This window comes from Tachyglossus aculeatus, chromosome 25 (assembly GCF_015852505.1).
Source record: "Tachyglossus aculeatus isolate mTacAcu1 chromosome 25, mTacAcu1.pri, whole genome shotgun sequence".
Lineage (NCBI taxonomy): Eukaryota > Metazoa > Chordata > Mammalia > Monotremata > Tachyglossidae > Tachyglossus > Tachyglossus aculeatus.
This window is the reverse complement of record NC_052090.1, coordinates 10,457,212-10,479,257: the sequence shown is the minus strand read 5'-3', so window position 1 is coordinate 10,479,257 and position 22,046 is coordinate 10,457,212. Positions and strand designations below refer to the sequence as shown.

Here is a 22,046-nt window from a genome sequence, read left to right as displayed (position 1 = left end):
GAGAAATGTTTGTGTGGTCTCCCTCGGCATTCACTGCTGTTGGCCTGCCTCAGAGAAGAATAGGCTCTAGGAGTTGGAGAGAGAATGTTATTTTGCTCTCCTGCTAATTTTGATGAGCTTATAAAATACTGTAAACAAATCACGCAGGAAACAAAAACTTCAGTGGGCCCAGGTTTCTCTCCTGCCTTGAGGATGGTGTGGTATGAGAGGTGTTTGCTTACTGGTCCTTTGCTGAGAACATTGCCAATTTACCACTAATTTACTCACCCCAGAGAAGCAGTGTGGCTTAGTGGATAGAGCCCAGTCCTGGGAGTCAAGAGGACTTGGGTCCTAATCCCCGCTCCTCCGCTTACCTGCTGTGTGTGACCTTGGACAAGTCACTTAACTTCTCTGGGCCTCAGTTAGCTAATCTGTAAAATGGGGATTTAAACTGGGAGCCCTATATAGGACAGAGACTGTGTCCAACCTGATTACCTTGTATCTTTCCCAGTGCTTAGTAGAGCCCACCACAATTATGAATGAATACCATAATTATTATTATCATGGTCATCTCATTGCCCCACAGAGCCCTGCAGGACAGGCATCTTACAGGAAGAGTCATCTCTTTGCGATTCCATTGTTCTGCACTGAAATATATAAGCAAGCCCGCTCAGTGTGAGCAGAGAAAGTTTCTACCAACTCTATTGTACCTTCCCAAGTGCCGAGTACAGTGCTCAGTAAATACGAATGATTGATCAGGAAAAGAAATCAGAAACATCTGTGGGTGAGCCACCAGTGTTACTAGTGAGGAAGCAGAATCCAGAAGCGATAGACTTGGGGCTGCTAGAGTTTTAGCAGGAAATACAGCCCAGAAAGAGCGAGGAAATCTCTCAGTGGATATCAAGATGAAGGATTCAGCCACATTCACAAAAAACACAAGCATTGTGGCTTAATGGAAAGAGCACAGGATTGAGAGTCAGGGAGTCGGGGTTCTGATCCCAGCTCTGCCACTTACCCGTTGGGTGACCTTAGATATCGGGAGGTTAAGTGATTTGCCCTAGTTGCCTCATCTGTAAAATAGGGATTTCATATCTGTTATCCCTCGTATTTAGGTTGTGAGCCCCATGTGGGACAGTCAAACGTGATTATCGTGTATCGACCCTAGCACTTATTACAATGCTTGGCACAGAGTAAGCACCTAGAGAAGCAGTGTGGTTAGTAGAAAACGCACAGGCCTAGAATCAGAGGACCTAGGTTCTAATCCTGCCTCCGCCACATGCCTGCTGAGTGACCTTGGGCAAGTCACTCCACTCCCCTTGCCTCAGTTCCCTCATCTGCAACATGGGGGTTCAAAACCTGCTCCCCTTCGTACTTAGACTGTGAGCCCCATGTGGGACCTGATGATCTTGTATCTAACCCCAGCCAGCACTTAGTACAGTGCTAGGTACATAGTAAGCACTTAACAAATAACATTTTTATTATTATTATTGGGAATTGCTTCACTAAGCCCAACCCTGGGAAGTAACCAAGTCCCTGGGGAATAGTTTCGGGTAGACTCATCCAAGATGGAACTGTGATATCTGCAAGGTAATTACTTTTGTTAATTTTTTCCTTTGTATCTTCTGGGATGGGTTTGCTAAAGAAATGTTCTTCTGTCTACTGAAAAAACAAACAAGCTATAAGTCACGGTTTGAAGACCGAGACTATCGATCCCTTCTACCTGAGTTTCCTGGCCTCTAAACTCCCACTGCCTGGTGCGGTTTGGAAGTGGGTTCGGAAGATCGCTAGCACATAATCTGTGGTTTGCCAAGGAATTCCCAGCAACCCTTTTCTCAAGAATTCTGTGCAGGCCCAAACTGAAGGAGATGCTGGAATCAATAGCATGTATGGAGTGTTTGCTTACTCTGTGCAGCTTGGCAGATCACGGTAAAGTTAGCAAATGTGATCCCGGCCCTCAAGAAGCTTAAAGTCTAGTCAGGGAGACAGATGCTAAAAGAAATTACAGGTAAGGGGAAGCCGTGGAGTATAATGGTATGTATAGAGGTGGGTGTGCCGTGGGGGGTTCCCAGGTTCATTCAGTCATTCAATCGTATTTAATGAGTGCTTACTGTGTGCAAAGCACAGTACTGAGCGCTGGGAGAGTACTTGTGTGATGACTGGGAGCTCCCTCAAGACTGTGAATTCATGGGCAGGAAAGTGTCTTTTTGTTGTTGTATTGTACCCTCCCAAACGTGTGCTCTGCACACAAGTGCTCAGTAAATACAACTGACTGACTGACCTACCCTGCATTTTAAAACAGTATGGCCACGCCTCGGGCAGAATTCCTGCTGATTCTAATCCTAAATCCATCCCTAGTAAATTCCCTGGAGGGCAGCCATGGTAGTTCTGAGGCCAGCCTGAGGACAGATTTAATCCCAGCTCTGCCACTTGCTTGGGTGAGACCGTGGGCAAATCCTTTAATTTTTCTGTGGCTCACTTCCCGCATCTGCAAAATCAGGAGTCACTACCTGTTCACTCTCCTACCCAGAATGTGAGCCCCATGTGGATCCTGATTAACTTCTATCTACCCCAGGGTTTAGCACAGTGCTTGGCACGTAGTGAGCGTTTAACAAATACCAAAATAATCATTATTATTGCTGTTATTATTAATGAGAAGGAGAGCTGGAACTCCTCTTGGGAACAAGCCAGTGGCCTAGTGGAAAGAGCCCAGGCCTAGGAGTCTAAGGACCTGGGTTCTAATTCCACCTCCGCCACTTGCCGGCTGTGTGACCTTGAATAGGTCAATGTCTCTGTGCCTTAATTCCCTCATCTGTGCAATTGGGAGTAAATGTTACTCCCTCCTACTTAAGACTGTGAGCCCCATGTGGGACAGAGACGGTATCCGACCTTTTGATCTTGTATCTGCCCCAGTGCTTAGTACTGTGCTTGGCACAAAGCAAGCACTTAATAAATACTATTAAAAAGAAAAGGTTGCTGCTGGATATGGGCAGTTATCAAAAGGCGGTCTAGCCTCCACCCCTCAACTGGAGGACAGCCTTTCTTGTCCGTCTCCCCCTCTAGTCTGTAAGCTCATTGTAGGCGGAGAACGTGCCTACCAACTCTGTTATATTGCTATGTTGTACTCTCCCAAGCACTTGGTATAGTGCTGTGCAGATAGTAAGCGCTCAGTAAAGACGACTGAGCAGGGGAAGAAGGAGCCTACACACTCACTGGGTTGCTGTGTCGTCCTACCAGCCAGATGAGGATTCCTAATGCCAGTTACCACAAGCTCTACATCTTGGCCCACAAGCCAGCTGGGGTTTAGTTGGAAAATTGCAGTGAAATTCAAGGGAAGGAGGAGGAGACTATCAGTGTTGCCTGAAATGAGGTGTAACCAGGATAACCGGCTATTTCACAGCCGAGCTAATTAGTGTGAAGGTGACAATTTTTCTTCAACCAAGCCAGACTTTTGACATACAGTTAACTGAAAATCCTATCAGCTTTAAGACTGAGTAAATTAGGAAAGAGACCAAAAGATTGAAAGGAAAGAGTCTGTTTCGGAATATTTATCTGTTCAGCGGCCTTGATATAGTAGCTGTGTTTGTCTCAGTGAACGTTAATCTTGTCGATGTTGACACTGGGAATAGAAAGACACTCGATTTAAATGGAAACTCTGCTGTTTTGCCAACCTAATTATCACATTAGTTTTAACACATTTGGAAGCTGCAAAATCCACTTTCACTCACCCTTCTAATCTCTGAAGAATAGCTTAAGAGGGGAAAAAACAAAAACCGTTCTTCCTAGTTGTGAAAGCCACCCAAATATATGGGGAAAACTCTTTAACCCCATGTTCATGAGAAGCAGCGTGGTGTAGTGGCTAGGGCACGGGCCTGGGAATCAGAAGGTCATGGGTTCTAATTCCAGCTCCACGTTTTATCTGCCGTGTGCCCTTGGGCAAGTCGATTCACTTCTCTGTGCCTCAGTTTCCTCATCTGTAAAATGGGGGTTAAGACTGAGCCCCATGTCAGTCAGGGACTCTGTCCAACTCTATTTGCTTGTATACATCCCAGCGCTTAGTACGGTGCCTGGCACAGAGTAAGCGCTTTACAAACACTACATTTATTATTATTATGAATGGGTTTAGAAATTGTGCCCCATTAAAAGATTACTTTGCAGTTATAGTGATGCCTTTCACAGGTTAGCGATGCTACCTTATTAAGGGTACGGTGTGAGTAGCAGCAGTAGGAATAGCATTTAAGCTCTTCTAGACTGTGAGCCCACTGTTGGATAGGGACTGTCTCTATATGTTGCCAACTTGTACTTCCCAAGCGCTTAGTCCAGTGCTCTGCACACAGTAAGTGCTCAATAAATATGATTGATTGATTGATTTAAGCACTTACTCTGTTTACAGGCACTGTTCTAAGGTCTGGGAGAAAATACAGAGGTAGGAATTAAACATGATCTCCATCCCTGGGGCTCACAATCTAAAAGTTTAAGTGCTAATAAATACTGTACTCTTCCAAGCGCTTAGTAGAGTGCTTTGCACAGAGTAAGCACTCAATATGATTGAATGAATAAATACCAAGTGGGGATAAGAGATTGGAGATAAACGTTGGGATTGATGAAGCACTAAAACAGCACAAATAGATGAAATAGGCTCAGTAGTCAGTTGTATTTGAGTACTTACCATGTGCAGAGCACTGTCCTAAGCGCTTGGGAGAGTACAGTATGACAATGTAACAGACACATTCTTTGCCCACAATGAGCCTACAGTCTAGAGGGGGAGATAGACATTAAGTAAATAAAATTACAGATATGTACAGTAGATAGGCATTTTATTATTCCCACTTTACAGATGCAGGAGCAGGAGGAAGGGGAGGTGAGCTAGTCGGAAGGGAATACTTTGGAGAAATGATCCAGCTAGGGTGGGCCAGGGTGAGGAGAATGGCCAACAGCAGCCTACCCAAGCTGATGCGGTAAGACATCTCCCAGGCAAGTAGGTCGAGCAGAATAAATGCTTTCAAGAGGCAGTGATGCTGTGATTCTGGGGAGAGAGCAGCCCAGGAGGATGGTCAGGAGAGGGTTCGGTCTCCGATAGTGGAGGTTTCAGGATAGCTGAGACAAGAGACCAAACCGAGAAACAGCCTGGCCTAGTGGAAGGAACACTGGCCTGGGGCTCAGGGGACCTGGGTTCTAATCCTGACTCTGCAGCTTGTCTTCTGGTTGACCTTGGGCAAGTCACTTCACTTCTCTAGGTCTCACTTTCCTCTTCTGTAAAATGGGGCTTCAATACCTGTTATTCCTCCGACATAGACTGTGAGCCCCATAAACCACAGGGACTGTGTTTGACCTGATTCTCCGGGCCTCACTTTCCTCTTCTGTACAATGGGAATTCAATACCTGTTATTCCTCCGACATAGACTGTGAGCCCCATAAACCACAGGGACTGTGTTTGACCTGATTCTCCGGGCCTCACTTTCCTCTTCTGTACAATGGGAATTCAATACCTGTTATTCCTCCGACATAGACTGTGAGCCCCATAAACCACAGGGACTGTGTTTGACCTGATGGTTGTGTATCTACCCCCAGAGCTTAGTCCACTGTTTAGCACATAGAGTGCTTACTACCACAATTATTGTCATTATTATAATGATACTAATTGGAAATAGCAACAGGAGCAAATGCATCAGAGTAGGAGAGGGTGGTCTTGACACATAAGCATCACGTTTGAATTCACATTGATATCTTCAGTGCCCAACTTCTAGACGTGCTCTCATCTTGCCCACTTTCACCAAGATCCTGTCCATTAGTTAGCCTAGTGGAAAGAATGCAGGCTTGGGAGTCAGAGAACTTGCGTTTTAAACCTGCTGTGTGACTGTGGGCAAGACATTTAACGTCTCTGGGCCTCAGTTTTCTCATTTGTAAAATAGGGAATAAATACTTTTTCTCTCTCCCTCTTGGACTGTGAACCCCCGTGTGACAGGGACTATGTCCAATCTGCCTATACTGTATCTATATCAGCACTGAACACAGTGTTTAACAAATACTTATTATTACTATTGTAAGCTCCTTGTGGTCAGGGAACGTGTACCAACTCTGTTATACTGTGTTCTCGCAAGTGCTTGGTACAGTGTTCTGTGCACAATAAATGCTCAATAAATATCACTGATTTGTTAATAAGCTTCCAGAGCATCCAGAATTGGGAGTTAGGAAAGACTAATTCACTTCGTCAGTTAGCTGTTAATGGTGACATCAAACTCAGACCTGAGGGTCTAATCATTTCACTGCACAATCCCAGCTAGTGTTAAATTGACACCAGGCATAGTTTTCCGGTACAGGTTAGAGCCAAAAAGATCATTTTCCCCAGGTAAATGATTTTCAAAAAACACGCAGATGGGGCCCAAGTCATGGTGTGGTATTAACTCTAGAATTCCATTTCTTTTTTAAGAGAGGTTTTCAGAAAGGCTCCGAAGATAGGGACAATATTCAATAAATATGACTGAGTGAATGAGTGAATAATAGTGACGATATTTGTTAAGCGCTTACTATGTGCCAAGCACTGTTCTGATAGGTGTGAAGGGGGAGTGAATTTCAGGTGTGTGTGTGTGTGTGTGTGTGTACATGTGTCTACTCCTGTACCAATGTGGAATGAGGCCAGAGATGTTACTCCTTAAATCAGAAATTGTGCCGTCTGCATTAGCCAAGAGGAGGTTGAAAGTTTCCAACTTGCCCAGGGGCTCCCAGTGAATCCCGTTGGCATTCTCACTTGAAACTCACAGCCAGAAGAATGATTGACGATCGCCGAGAATTAGCCATCCACTCTTTATATCCAGAAGATTCCCTGCCAAGTGGAGAGGCCTTTCTTCCCCTGCATTTTCCTTGGTGAGCTGGTGGGGAATGGATGGTGCCAGATGAATATTAATGAGAGTGGCTGGGCAGGGGCTGTCAGGTATCGCTCTGTCCCCAGACTGTTCCGGGAATGCTCCCTCAGCATTTCTGGCTTTCCTACAATTCCCGTCAACTTTGGAGACTTGACATTAATGGGAGAAGTGGAATGCTATTTTACAACAACCGAAGTGGAATAGAAATGGCTCTCAAGGAGGCCTGAAGCACATGTTTATCTCCAAATTCCTAAATCTCCTAAACATCTCTCACTCTCAATTCTCCCACCTCAGGCTCATAACTCAGCCCTCTCCCCTAAAGATGATGATGATATTTAAGCGTTTATACAATGTGCCAAACACACACTCAGTGCTAGGGTAGATAAGAGATAATCAGATTGGTTACAGTCCCCTGCTCACATGGGGTTCATAGCCTGAGAGGGAACAGGTATTGAATCCCCATTTTGTCGATGAGGAAATCGAGGCACGAAGAAGTGAAATGACTTATCCAGGGTCATGCCAGTGGCCGAACCAGATTTAGAACCCAAGCCCTTGGATGGACTCCCAGGTCTGGGATCTTTCGTCTACGCCACGCTGCTTCCTTCTTCTAAAATGTCCTTTCTAATCTGCTCTGCCCAACCCCAGCCGTCTCCTCCCACGATAATAACAATAATAATAACTGTCATATTTAAGTGTTTAGTATGTTCCAGACACTGTTCTAAGTGCTGTGGTAGATACAAGATAATCGGGCTGGACACAACCCCTGTCTCTCATGGGGCTCACAGTATTATCATCAATCGTATTTATTGAGCGCTTACTATGTGCAGAGCACTGTACTAAGCGCTTGGGAAGTACAAATTGGCAACATATAGAGACGGTCCCTACCCAACAGTGGGCTCACAGTCTAAAAGGGGGAGACAGAGAACAAAACCAAACATACTAACAAAATAAAATAAATAGAATAGATATGTACAAATTAAATAGAGTAATAAATATGTACAAACATATATACATATATACAGGTGCTGTGGGGAAGGGAAGGAGGTAAGATGGGGGGGATGGAGAGGGGGACGTCAGTTGAGGGAACTGAGGCACAGAGAAGTGAAGTGATTTACCCAAGGTCACACAACAGACAAGTGGTGGAGCTGGAATTAGAACCCAGGTCCTTCTGACTTCTATCACCAAGGCCACACTACTTCTAGGCCCACTCGGCCCACTTCCCTCAGGGGGCATTCTCCGGTTCCCCTCCCTTCCTGCCCCAATCATCCTGGTTATTCTTACTGAATTCAGTTGTATTCATTGATTGCTTACTGTGTGCAGAACATTGTATTAGGTGCTTGCCAGTGTACAGTATAACAGTAAACAGACACATTCCCTGCCCCTCAAGGAGCTCACAGTCTTATCCACCTCAGTCTGCGGGGAGTGGGGTGGGGGGTGCCTGCATATAAAAACTGTTAGCAGGTGTTTTGCAAGCACTTAGTACAGTGCTCTGCACACAGTAAGCGCTCAATAAATACGATTGAATGAAAGGTGCTTCACCCCTGCTCGTCTGTTGGTTCCTTGGACTCTGCACTTTAGCGGGAATCTGGCTGGCGGGGTGGAGCGTAGTCTGTGAGTAGCCCTGTCCGAGCCAGGAACCAGAACCACCGTCATTCAGTCCTCAGCCTGGGCTGTTTTTCAGAGCCTCCGCTGTTTATTGTTACAAAAATTGTATGATTAAATCCTTACCGTGTGATAAACACTGTTCTTAACGCCGGAGAAGATGCGTTATCATTAGAGAAGCAGCATGGACCAATAATAATAATGATGATGATGATATTTAAGTGCGTACTATGTTCCAGGCACCGTACTAAGCGCTGGGGTAGATACAAGCAAATCGGGTTGGACACGGTCCCTATCCCACGTGGAGCTCACAGTCTCAATCCCCATTTTACAGACGAAGTAACTGAGGCCCAGTGATGTGCCTTGCCCAAGGTCACACAGCAGACAAGTGGAGGAGCCGGGATTAGAACCCATGACCTTCTGACTCCCAGGCCGGTGCTGTATCTGCCATGCTAGCATGGGCTTGGGAGTCTGAGGATCTGGGTTCTAATCTAAGCTCCGCCGCTTGTCTGCTGTGTGGACCTCGAGTAAGTCACTTCACTTTTCTGGGCCTCAGTTCCTTCTTCTGGAAAATGGGGATTAAAATTTGCGAGCCCCATGTGGGACAGGGACTCTGTCCAAAGTGATTAGCTTGTATCTGCCCCAGTGCTTAGAACAGTGCCTGACACATAGTAAGTACTTAATAATAATGATGGCATTTATTAAGTGCTTACTATGTGCAAAGCACTGTTCTAAGCGCTGGGGGGGTTACAAGGTAATGAGGTTGTCCCACGGGGGGCTCACAATCTTAATCCCCATTTTACAGATGAGGTAACTGAGGCCCAGAGAAGTTAAGTTACTTGCCCAGTCACACAGCTGACAACTGGTGGAGCGGGATTTGAACCCATGACCTCTGACTCCAAAGCCCCGGCTCTTTCCTGCTGAGCCACGCTGCTTCTCAACAAATGTCATTAAAAAAAATAATTTAAAATCAGCAATTTCTGCCTCCTGTCTCTGTCATTTGATTGTCAAGTCCTCAAGAACAGAGAATATGTCGATTGTGTTTTTTTTATGTCCCACAGGTGCCTTATTTGGCCTTGTGCACACTCAAGCAGACACTAAATTCTGCAGATTCTCAGAAATTCTGTTAAATGTGCTTGGTTGAGGGTCTTTTGCTTTTTGTGCTCTTTTCCCGTTTTTCATTTTTGGTAGGTGAATGTGATCCTCTGCTTTGCTTCTCCATGTTGCCTCCACTAGTTGTAGTAGTAATAATAATTGCTGTATTTAAGTGCTATGTGTCAAGGACTGTACTAAGCACAGACAATGTACAATATAATCAGGTTGGACATAATCTCTGTCTCTCTCGGGGCTCACAGCATGGTGTAGTGGAAAGAGCATAGGCCTCGGAGCCAGAAGGTCAAGGGCTGTAATTCCAGCTCCACCACATGTCTGCTGTGTGACCTTGGGCAAGTCACTTCACTTCTCTGTGCCTCAGTTAACTCATCTGTAAAATGGGGAAGGAGACTGTGAGCCCCACATGGGATAGGTTCTGTGTCCAACCTGATTTTAGACTGCGAGCCCACTGTTGGATAGGGACTGTCTCTATATGTTGCCAACTTGTACTTCCCAAGTGCTTAGTACAGTGCTCTGCACACAGTAAGCACTCAATAAATACAATTGATGATGATGATGATTTGCTTGTACCTACCCCAGCGCTTAGTACAGTGCTTGGCACATAGTTACCACATACCACAATTATTATCATTATTATTATTGTTAAGCAGGAGGGAAACAGATATTGAATCCCCACTTTACAGACGAAGAAACTTGGACACGGAGAAATGAAATGACTCACCCAAGGTCATACAGCAGGCAAGTGGGGGCACGGGATTAGAACCCAGGTCCTCTGACTCCCAGGCCACACAACTCCACTAATGCCTCACGTTAATGAGTGAGGTCTCCCCAGCGTGGCCCAAAGTGCCAAGTTCAGTGCCATATGCAGTGGGCAAGTTAGTAGGTTTCAGTTGGCGATAAGCTACTCAGTAAATGTCACGGATGATGATAACAAATAGCACACTAGCTTGGGAGGTGGGGTTAGGGGGCCTTGATGTGCAAATTTGAGTAAGGCACATAAAACCCTGCAATGCTTGTTTCCCCGGGTGTTCCTGAATCATTTCTTGTTTCCTCAAGAATATTTACAGCTGGGTTTGTGTTCTTGAAAGAAGCTTTCAGCATAAATGGTCTAGTGGATAAAGCACTGGCCAAGAAGTAAGAAGGCCCTTAGCTCGGTTCTGCCCCTTGTCTGCTCTGTGACCTTGGGCAAGTTACTCAGTTTCTGTGGGCCTCAGTTTCTGGTCTGTAAAATGGGGATTAAGACTGAGCTTCATGTGAAACATGGGCCTTGTCCAACCTGAAAATCTTATATCTACTCCAGCACTTAGTACAGTGCTGGGCACAAAGTAAGCGCATAATGAATACCATTAAAAAAACCCCACACAAACAAAATAAAGATCCAGATACCCCTGGGCCTGGAATGCCCTCCCTCTGCCCATCAGCCAAGCTCGCTTTCTTCCTCCCTTCAAGGCCCTACTGAGAACTCATCTCCTCCAGGAGGCCTTCCCAGACTGAGCCCCTTCCTTCCTCTCCCCCTCGTCCCCCTCTCCATCCCCCCATCTTACCTCCTTCCCTTCCCCACAGCACCTGTATATATGTTTATACATATTTATTACTCTATTTGTTTATTTATTTTACTTGTACATATCTATTCTATTTATTTTATTTTGTTAGTATGTTTGGTTTTGTTCTCTGTCTCCCCCTTTTAGACTGTGAGCCCACTGTTGGGTAGGAACTGTCTCTATATGTTGCCAACTTGTACTTCCCAAGCGCTTAGTACAGTGCTCTGCACACAGTAAGCGCTCAATAAATACGATTGATTGATTGTCTGCTCTGTGACCTTGGGCAAGTTACTCAGTTTCTATGGGCCTCAGTTTCTGGTCTGTAAAATGGGGATTAAGACTGTGAGCTTCATGTGAAACATGGGCCATGTCCAACCTGAAAATCTTATATCTACTCCAGCACTTAGTATAGTGCTGGGCACAAAGTAAGTGCATAATAAATACCATTTAAAAAACCCCACACAAACAAAATAAAGATCCAGATACTACTCTGGGTAGCAGTAATTTGGGAAAAGTGAGGCACTGTCTACAGCTCCATCTCTGCCATCTGAAGTTTTGGGAATTTTATTTTAAAGTAATACAGTCCCTGGTACCATGTTCCCCAATCTGCCTCTTGTTTGTTTTTGTTGTTTGTGGTATTTGTTAAACACTTACTCTTTGCTGGGCACTGGGGTAACTGCTGGGTTAGATTCAAGCTCATCGGATTGGACGCAGTCCATGTTTCATTGGGGCTCACAGTCTTAATTCCCATTTTACAGATGAGATAACTAAAATACAGAGAGGTTAAATGACTTGCCCAAGGTCACACAGCTGATGTGGCAGAGCTGCGATTAGAACCCAGGTCAGAGGCCTGTGCTCTTTCCACTATGCCATGATGCCTCTTGTAAATAATGGACTTTTTTTCCCATCTTTTTTGCTTCTTTAAGGTGAAACTTTTGCTTCCTTTAACAAATACCTACCAGTCTTCTCATCAGGCTGGTTTTCAGCACATCAATGAAATTATTTCTTCCATTATTTGGTTTACAGAAGGTGATGCGTTATTACTAGAGACAGCTATATCCTTAGAGTTGCAGAATGTCTCATACAAATTCCTGCTGCCTCTTTCCACCCCCTCACCCTTCACTCAATATAAAATGTTGTGACTTTTTCCCTTGGAACTGGAAGTGTAAAACTAAGAAGGTGGGAATAATAGATGTACTTTGCAGCTGTCTTTAAACAGTGTTTGTTTTCTGTCAGTTGACTTGAACAAAATCATACGTTACCTAGAATTATTAGAAATGTGACTATTAGTTATTAGCAAGAATTTAGTCTTCCAGTTAGATTCACATCGCATTGTATTATGTTCATCTTTCCCTTAGCTTACATCTTCATTAAAAATTATGGCAGGAGAAATATAGATGTTATCCTATCAAATCAAGACACTAGAGAGGAAAGATGTCAATTTGGAGCAAGTGTGAAACGGTTGGACTTATTTTGGATGGTGGATTGGAATTCAGATATGGTTCAAATTAAGAAAAACAAGTTCAAAACCGGAGGAACTGTTTCGTGGAATAACTGCGGGCTTCTAAACACTTGCATCTTCCTCTCCTACTTCCTAATGAGGGAGCATCAGAGCAGATCTCTGCTAGGAGCTATTTACAGAGCGTCAACTGGGTTATAGTCAGCAATCATCGCTCTTTATAGAAGGCTTACTGGTTGCCAGAATTCATAATCTGGCAGACACAAGGCCCAAATAGAGAAAGAGTTGGGGAAACAAGAGTTGCCCTTGTTAAAAATAAACCAATTTGTATAATCCGGGACAGAAGGAAAAGGCAGTTCATTTCGTCTGAATGCTAAGTTGATCTGTGTGCAGGGATTGAATAGCACTAAGCCATGTATGAGCCTCCTCCTTTGTGAGAGGTGACTGAAAAATATAAAAATAGCCAAAAGCAAGCAACCCCCTTATTGTCTTTAAGTTTAACAAGCCCAGAGTATTGTGAGATTTCCCTCCCCCAACTCCACAGTCTGCGCCTGCTCTCATTAAAGAGGACATCAAAGACCCGCTTCCACTACCGCAGAACAGCACTGGCCATTCCGGATAAATGCATGTATTTGGGAAGCTGTGTTTATTTTGTTCCTTCAAGTTTAACTAGGCGCTTTGTGTTAAGGAATCCAACCGGATATAAAAGTTATGCATAATGCCAGGTGTGTGTGTGTGTATGAGAGAGAGAAAAACACTTTGAACATCCTCATTCCCATTCATTCTAAGCACCCCCAGGGACAAGCTTCTCAATTACTTTCTCCCCCTGCACTCCCCTCTGTGGGAAGCTTTTATTCATGGCAGCGGCTTCAATTTCCTCCTTCTGCTGACTCTCTGACTCTCGGGGCTGTACACCTTGCGATTCTTCTCCGTTCAGTACTGCACCTCTGGTTCTCTTAGTAGTAATAAATGTGGTATTTCTTAAGGTTTACTATGTGCCAACCACTGTTCTTAGAACAGATGTAGACACAAGTAAATCAGGTTGGCCAGAGTCCCAGTCCCATAAGGAGCTCAGAGTCTTTGCCAGATGGAAAACTGGTGTTGAATCCCCGTTCTACAGATGAGGACACTGAGGCCCAGAGAAGTTAAGGACTTGCCCAAGGTTCCTAGCCAATCCAAGTGGCGGAGCTGGGATTAGAACCCAGGGCCTGTGGCTCCCAGGCCTATACTTTATCCACTAGCCCACACAGCTTCCCAGAAAGATCTTTCTGTGACTTTCCCCTCTCATACCCCTGAGATAACTTTCGGGAGGAACTTCACCCCCAACATTGTTTGAGAGTTATTGAGTTTCCCCCTTTCCGGTCCCTCTGGACATGGGCAGTACTTCTGAGGCGGAAAACTCTGGCAGGAGTTGACATGGAGGGAGGCTGGAGGCTTAAAATGAAGATAGCAAACCAGACAGGGGCAGATTGTTAGGGATAAAGCCACCAAATGGCCACCTCTGGACACCAGTTCTCCCGATTTGCTCTCATCTCATTCTGTTCTTCCCGCCCAACCACCGGATTAGACTGTTGCTTCCTCCTTTGATTCGAGCAGTAGCATTCCAAGCTACTTTCTTTCAGAAAATATTCACCTCACTGTCCTCATCTGTAAAATGGGGATTTGATACCTGTTCCGCCTCCTGTTTAGGCTGTGAGCCCCATCTGGAATCAATCAGTTAATCATATTTATTGAACCCTTACTGTTCATTCATTCTTTTAGACTGTGAGCCCACTGTTGGGTAGGGACTGTCTCTATATGTTGCCAATTTGTACTTCCCAAGCGCTTAGTACAGTGCTCTGCACACAGTAAGCGCTCAATAAATACGATTGATGATGATGATTCAATCATCCATTTATTTGTATTTATTGAGCATTTACTGTGTGCAAAGCACTGTACCAAGCACTTGGGAGAGTACAGTATAACAAAATTGTAGACACTTTCCCTGCCCATCGAGTTTACAATCCAAAGGAACAGGGCTGATGATATATTTAAGTGCCGATCTGATTATTTGTTGTACCTAGCACATAGTTAAGCCCTTAACAAATACCACAATTATCATTATTTCCTATTTTATGCTGTTACCATCACTATTCCTCTTGGTGATATGACGAGTTGGTCTTCAGTTGAAATTCAGACTATGTGTCTGTCTCACCTTTGAAATACTCGCACAGCTGATTATACTTGCGTACTTATATAAGTAAGCTGCATCAGTCACTTCAGTGCCTAGGGTTCTGTGGAGATCTCACTCTTAAAAATAAAGACCAAGTACATAGGGCCCAAAATATTCCCTCACAGGGCCCAGATATCACAACTTCTTTATCTAATGGTTTTGGTAAGTACTTTGTGCCAGGCACTATAGTAAGCATTGGGCTAATCAGACTGGACACAGCCCTTGTCCCACACAGGGCTCCCAGTCTGAATCCCCATTTTACAGATGAGGCACAGAGATGGGAAGTAACCTGCCCAAGGTCACACAGCAGACAAGTGGCAGAGCCAGTATTAGAACCCAGCTCCTTCTGACTCGTGCTCTTTCCACTAGTCCATGCTGCTCCTCTACTATTCCTACTCTCCCTTTGTCCCAGATCTCACAACAAAATGTTGGCACCTGTGCGTCAGGGGCATTATTAATAAATAATATTGCATGAACTCCCCAAATAGACAAACGCTGCTTTGTGGCTATTTCAAAAGCTGTTTGCTGTCTTTCTAGCTAGGGCATATTCAAGCCTCATAACAGTGCACATTCATTTTGATTAATTCTGCTCTGTAGTGTTTCCATAGCTGTCTCTTTAGAGCCACTGCAAAATCAAATTAAAACCGTTCTTATCAAAATGACAATTTTGTGACTGAACACTTCATTTTGGTTTATCTTAAATGACAATTCATTTATACCTTCGGAAGTGCTGCGTAGCCATGCTCAGATGGAACAACGTAGTTCATTCAGAAATGTCACTGGAATTGAGGAATGCTTAATCCGGTCTCATTTTTATTGGTGATCTCTGTGGTTTCCTATGCTGCCTGAAGTGGTGTGATAACTTTGGACAGTAAAGAATCAGTTTTCTGTCACTCTCCCCTGAACCAAAGTGAATATTGCTGTTAGGATATTATTGAATTCTTTGCTGCACTGCAGAATGATTGATTATATGGAGGCTGCTTTTTGTTTGTTTTTAGAAGGATTGCTTCTGTTTCTAAACCAAAAAGGGCCATTCACATTAGCATTATTAATTAGCATGAGTGAACCTAATTGATCTTAACAGTTTTCTCTCTGCAGAGAGTAGAGAAGAATTACATTTGGGTCTGTCTTTCCCATTAAAGGTTTAAAGCAAAAATTATTTTTAATTATGGTAAAGGAATGTCTGGTCTAATAGCAGCTTTGCTTTACAGAGGGAATTGTTGCTGTGTGAGTGAATTAGTCTTCCTAAGGATTCAGAGTGGAGCATTTACATGTATTGAAAATACATGTATTTTCCAAGTGGTGACTAAGTACCTCTAGCACACAGGAGTCCCCTAGATGCCCTTTCCGATTCTGTTCGTTGAAAGGGTTTGACATTGGTTGAACTAGTCTGGAGACTAGTTTGCTAACACTAGGTGTTAAAAAAAGACCAAGCATTTTGGAAACAACCTTCTATAACTGAGCAATTTGCTTTTGGTTAAGCCACATGGCATAGCTATTTGTCACAGCTGATGTTAAATCCTGTTCCCTAGGAGAATCTGTAGAAGGACTACGAGAGAATGACTACCTTCTGATCCATTCGTGTCGCCAGTGGACTACCATTACAGCGCATAGTCTGGAGGAAGGCCACTATGTCATAGGGCCAAAGATTGAGATCCCTGTACACTATGCAGGTAAGAGTCACACACATGCATGTTCTCTCTCTCTCTTTCTTCACCTTTTCTCCGTTTCTTCTTCTCCTTCTCCTTCTCTCTCCAATCTCTCTTTCTCTCTCTCTCTCTCCCCCCCCCCCCCCCTTCCTCCTTCCATCGTTCTTCCAGGGGGAAAGGACGGGTGGCAGGGGATATCCCAGACCTCCATTCAGTCATTCATTCAATCATATTTATTGAGCAATTACTGTGTGCAGAGCACTGTACTAAGCACTCGGGAAGTACAAATCAGCAACATATAGAGACGGTCCCTACCCAACAACGGGATTAGGAGGCCTTCCCAGACTGAGCCCCTTCCTTCCTCTCCCCCTCGTCCCCCTCTCCATCCCCCCCATCTTACCTCCTTCCCTTCACCACAGCACCTGTATATATGTATATACGTTTGTACATATTTATTACTCTATTTATTTATTTGTTTTACTTGTACATATCTATTCTATTTATTTTATTTTGTTAGAATGTTTGGTTTTGTTATCTGTCTCCCACTTTTGGACTGTGAGGCCACTGTTGGGTAGGGACTGTCTCTATATGTTGCCAATTTGTACTTCCCAAGCGCTTAGTACAGTGCTCTGCACATAGTAAGCGCTCAATAAATACGATTGATGATGATGATGATCACAGTCTAGAGTGGTCGTTTCCCTCACACTGAGCTACAATTCAGGAGAGTCTTTGAACTCCATTTTCAGGCCTCAATTTTCAGGCTTTGCCTTGGCTGGATTGACTCATTTGGTTATCCACAGCTGCTTTGGGAAGATTACCTGAGTGAAAATCAGATTATATCATTAGGACTATAGGCTATTAGTGTCATCAGCAAATAAATGTAATTCACATGCAAGTCATTCCACCATCCTGAAAATAAATGAGAGGGGAAATTACTGGGTGATCCACTGGGGGTGAGGGCTGTGTTGCATCTTCCTATAGTACATCCACTCTAGTGTTTAATACATTGCTTGGCACATAATCAATGCTTAACAAATACCACAATTATTAGTAATCAACCAATCAATCAGTGATACTTATTGAGTACTTACTGTGTGCAGAGCACTGGGCTAAGTGTTTGGGAAAGTACAATATAACGGAGTTGGTAGACACATTCCCTACCTACAACAAGTTTAAAGTCTACTGCTAACTTTTATTAAGCACTGGTAATGTGTAAAGCACTGAGAGAGTAATGTGAAAATGAGTTACTACAGGGCTCCCGTCAGGGGCTTGCAATCTAAGTGGGGGAAGACAGGTATCTAAAGCCATAAGCTTCTTGCAGAAGCAGTGTGGCTTAGTGGAAAGAACACGGGCTTGGGAGTCAGAGGTTGTGGGTTCTAATCCCGACTCCACCAGCTGTCCGCTGTGTGACCTTGGGCAAGTCACTTAACTTCTCTGTGCCTCAGTTTCCTCATCTGTAAAATGGTGATTAAGACTGTGAGCCCTATGTGGGACAACCTGATTACCTTGTATCCACCCCAGTGCTTAGAACAGTGCTTGGCACATAGTAAGCGCCTAACAAATATCAACATCATTATTATTATTATTAATACAATCAACACTGAAAACTAGTTCAAATTCAACCAGCAAAAACACAAATAGCAAGATATGTCAGTTTAACCCGGCTTGAAGGAGAGGGTCTTCAGATTCGTTTGTGCTCCAGGAAAACAGAGCTCTATGAAAACTGGCCACTGTAGGGAAGACAGCATGTTCCCAGGGCTGCAGTGAAGAGTTGGGGTGTCCCTCCCCCAATATTGGGCAGAAGGAGAGAGACCACCCCACCAACAAGCAATCCTCTGTGGTCCCACCTGGCATTTTGAATTTTGAAGTAGATTTTTCCCAATCACCTCTCATAAATAATAATAACTGTGGTATTTGTTAAGCACTTACTATGTGCTAGGTACTGTTCTAAGCGCTGGGGTAGATACAAGTTATTTGGGTTGGACACAGTCCTTGTCCCACAGGGGGCTTAGAGTCTTCATCCCCATTTTTCAGATGAGGAAACTGGAGCCCAGGGAGGTGAAGTGACTTGTCCAAGGTCACACAGCAGACCAGTGGCGGAGCTGGGATTAGAACCCGGGTCCTTCTGACCCCCCAGGTCCGTGCTCTATCCACTAGGCCATGCTGGTTCCGCTTCATTAAAGTCCACACGATAGGCTAAGAGTTTGAGTGGGCAGGTGTGAGGAGGGGACATGGAGAGCTGCAGATCAGACAGTGAGATGAGCCAGGTTGTAGCCCATTTCTGATGTTCTACAAGCTTCTGGAGAAAGCCTGTTGTAGGTAACTTCCCTGTGTTCCTCGATCACTGCAGACAAACACTCCACCTAACTTCCTCTCTCTTCTTCTGGGTGTCCACTCTTCTCGTGGTGTTTGAGCTCTTCGAAATCCAATGCTGCTTCATATATAAATCCTAGATATTGGTAATTTACACTCCTAGATTCTCAGCAGTGTTGCACCCCTGCAGTTCTCAGCATGAAGGCTTTTGTTTTCAAGAAATAACATAGGATAGGATAGGATTCACGGGTGGCTTATATCCTGATTTATTAAATCAACACATGCCTCCCCAAACTATTACTCTTGTGGCTTTAAAAGTGTCTGCATTAGCATATATCTTGCTCAGAATTATAGTAGCAGTTACTATCTTAAAACATAGAGAGCTTTAAAAACATCCATTTCTGGCCTTTACAAAATTACTAACAGTCTTCACATTACCTAAATCAACCTTGAGTTTGAGCCAAGATAGGGAAGTGTCAGTGGTAATAGACCAAAAACATTTCCATGTTTTTGTCCACTCTGTGCTTCAAGTGATTTTTTTCTCCTCTAGAACTGTGCTTTATTTTCACCAAATACATATTAGCAGTTTCATTCTAAAATCTTCACATCACAGGATGGAAAGGTAAGGACATAAATATTCCAGAAATGTGTTAAGGTTCATGACCCATACAAAGGAAAAATGACCTTTTTTAAAAAAAACAATGACTGCATATGAAACTTGGTTTTCGTGAAGTAACTTTTGGGTAGGAATTCCTGTCATGACAGCTTGGGCTATAAATGTTTCAAAGCCAAGGGGGAGGACTTTTGGGGGTCTCTTATTCCAGTGAAATAAAATCTTTGATTCCCAAGGGGCAGAAGTCACAAAATTGAAAAGAATTTCAAGGAGTCATCTGGTTGTTTCCTGCCTCCAGTTAGGTTAATGGTTAAACTATCCAGGGAGAGTGGGTGCTGATTTTTTTCTTTTAAAGACCTTCAGGAATGAAGAGTGCCCCATGCTTGTGAAAAAGTTTTTTCTGTCCAACTTATCCCCCTCCCTTAATTTAAGCCCATGTCCTTTTGTCACAAAACTCTTCTTATATTTGAATATGATTAAACCTTATTGTGTTTCTGTCTTAAAAAACCTCAACCATCTTTGTCCTGCAGTAAGATTTGGTGAACAGTATGTCCCTGCCACCCTCACCCATAGCGAGTCTAAAAGCTTTATGCATGTTCCCTCTCTATCTTCATCTTTCCCAGCCAAAGAGTCTCTCTCTTTCCAGGCAGTCTTCATTTTAGAAGTTTCTCTGTCCTCCTTTTCCCATTACTCTCCTCTTTCTCCAGATCTGCTTCTCATCTGTGTAGTCTTTCCCCTAGAACTTAGTATGTACGGTGCTTTACATACTTGTCTAACGCCATCGAGTTGTCTCCGACCCCTAGCAATGCCGTGGACACATCTCTCCCGAAATGCCCCACCTCCTTCTGCAATCGTTCTGGTAGTGTATCCATAGAGTTTTCTTGGTAAAAATACGGAAGTGGTTTTCCATTGCCTCCTACAGTAATAATAATAATAATAATGGCATTTATTAAGCACTTACTATGTGCAAAGCACTGTTCTAAGCGCTGGGGAGGTTACAAGGTGATCAGGTTGTCCCATGGGGGGCTCACGGTCTTCATCCCCATTTTACAGATGAGGTAACTGAGGCACAGAGAAGTTAGACTGTGAGCCCACTGTTGGGTAGGGACTGTCTCTATATGTTGCCAACTTGTACTTCCCAAGCGCTTAGTACAGTGCTCTGCACACAGTAAGCACTCAATAAATACGATTGATTAAGTGACTTGCCCAAAGTCACACAGCTGACAGTTGGTGGAGCCAGGATTTGAACCCCTGACCTCTGACTCCAAAGACCATGCTCTTTCCAATGAGCCACACTGCTTCCTCAGTAGGCCTTAATACCATTAATAATTGTGGTATTTGTTAAGTTCTTACTATGTGCCGGGAGCTGTAGTAAGTGCTGAGGTGGATACAAGTAAATTGAGTTGGACATAGTCAGTCCCTGTCCTATGTGGGGCTCACAGTCTCAATCCCCATTTTACAGATGAGGTAACTGAGACACAGAGAAGTGAAGTGAGTTGCCCAAGACCACACAGCAGAGAAGTGGTGCAGATGGAATCAGAACCCAGATTCTCCATTTCCCAGGCCCATGGTCTTTCCACTAAGCCATATTTCTTGGCAAGAGTTTCTTCAGGAAAAAGAAACTAGTAGTGCATTAGACTGCTTAATGTACTTCACTGTTAAAGATGATGTCATTCCTAGTAGCTGGCCACTTAAAGTGAACAAAGTCTCACTTTTTCTTATAGTTGAAGTGTGTTTTTCAGATGAAGGATTCTAGTTAAAAGCGATTAAAAAGTTACATCCACTCTCTTCCAGCGGGCTGTGATTCAACTGTCTCTAACAGATGAGAATTGATCCTGTTTTGAAAAATCTCTAGAGAAATTTCCATAAGTGATACGAAATTGTTTTTATTGCTGTGGGTTTACAATCGCTGTAACACTGGACAGTTTTTGTACTGTTCAGTTCCAGACAGAAACACTTAGAAGAAGCTGTTGACACTGAAAAATTAAGTTGAAGTTCTCCTAGGCTGATTGAAGCTTCCCATGTGAAAATGGTATTCATTGAATAAAACTTTTGAGAGAGAGAGAGGTGTGGCTTGTGAAGCCCTAAATTAAATGCTCGTTTATGTTGGCAAAACCAGTCGTATTGACTTGACAAAGTACTGCAGTTGAAATGGATTCCAAAGTCACTAGACTGTGTTCTGGGAGAGACGGAAAATCTCTCTCAGTGCTGGCAAAACAAGTTCTTAAGTTTGGTTAAAAGGAGTTTTCTCTGTATGACGAGTAATTGATACCAGAAGAAAGAATGTGTTCAGTCAGCATCAAATAGCTCGTTACCAGCAGGGCAGCCAGTCAAGAAAAATCAACAGAACAGTAAAGTTAAAAAAGGGATTACTGCTTCTCCCCCAGATTTTACTCCCCGGTTCTGCTGGGAAGCTTTGTACCTTCCCAAGCCATTAAATTAATCGTATTTATTGCATGCTCACTTTGTGCAGGGGCCCACAGAGATAACTATTTTCTCCTCCAGTCCACTATTACTATGTGCACTATGTAGATGCAAGCTAGTCAGGGTGGACACAGCCCATGTCCCACATGGGCCTCACAAATCTTAATCCTCATTTTACAGATGGGGGAACTGAAGCACAGAAAAGTGAAATGAACTGCCCGTGGTCACATGGCAGTCAGATGGCGGAGCCTGACTTAAAACCCAGGTCTTTCCGAATCCCA

At 43.9% G+C, this 22,046-nt stretch overlaps 1 protein-coding gene across 1 annotated transcript in view; it reads left to right on the top strand.

Moving 5' to 3' along the window:
- GAREM1 (GRB2 associated regulator of MAPK1 subtype 1) overlaps positions 1-22,046 on the top strand; it is a 161,694-nt gene that overhangs the window by 30,270 nt on the left and 109,378 nt on the right. Inside the window, 1 exon segment of the mRNA XM_038766732.1 lies at positions 16,299-16,439. Within this exon segment, the coding sequence (XP_038622660.1) occupies positions 16,299-16,439 (141 nt within the window).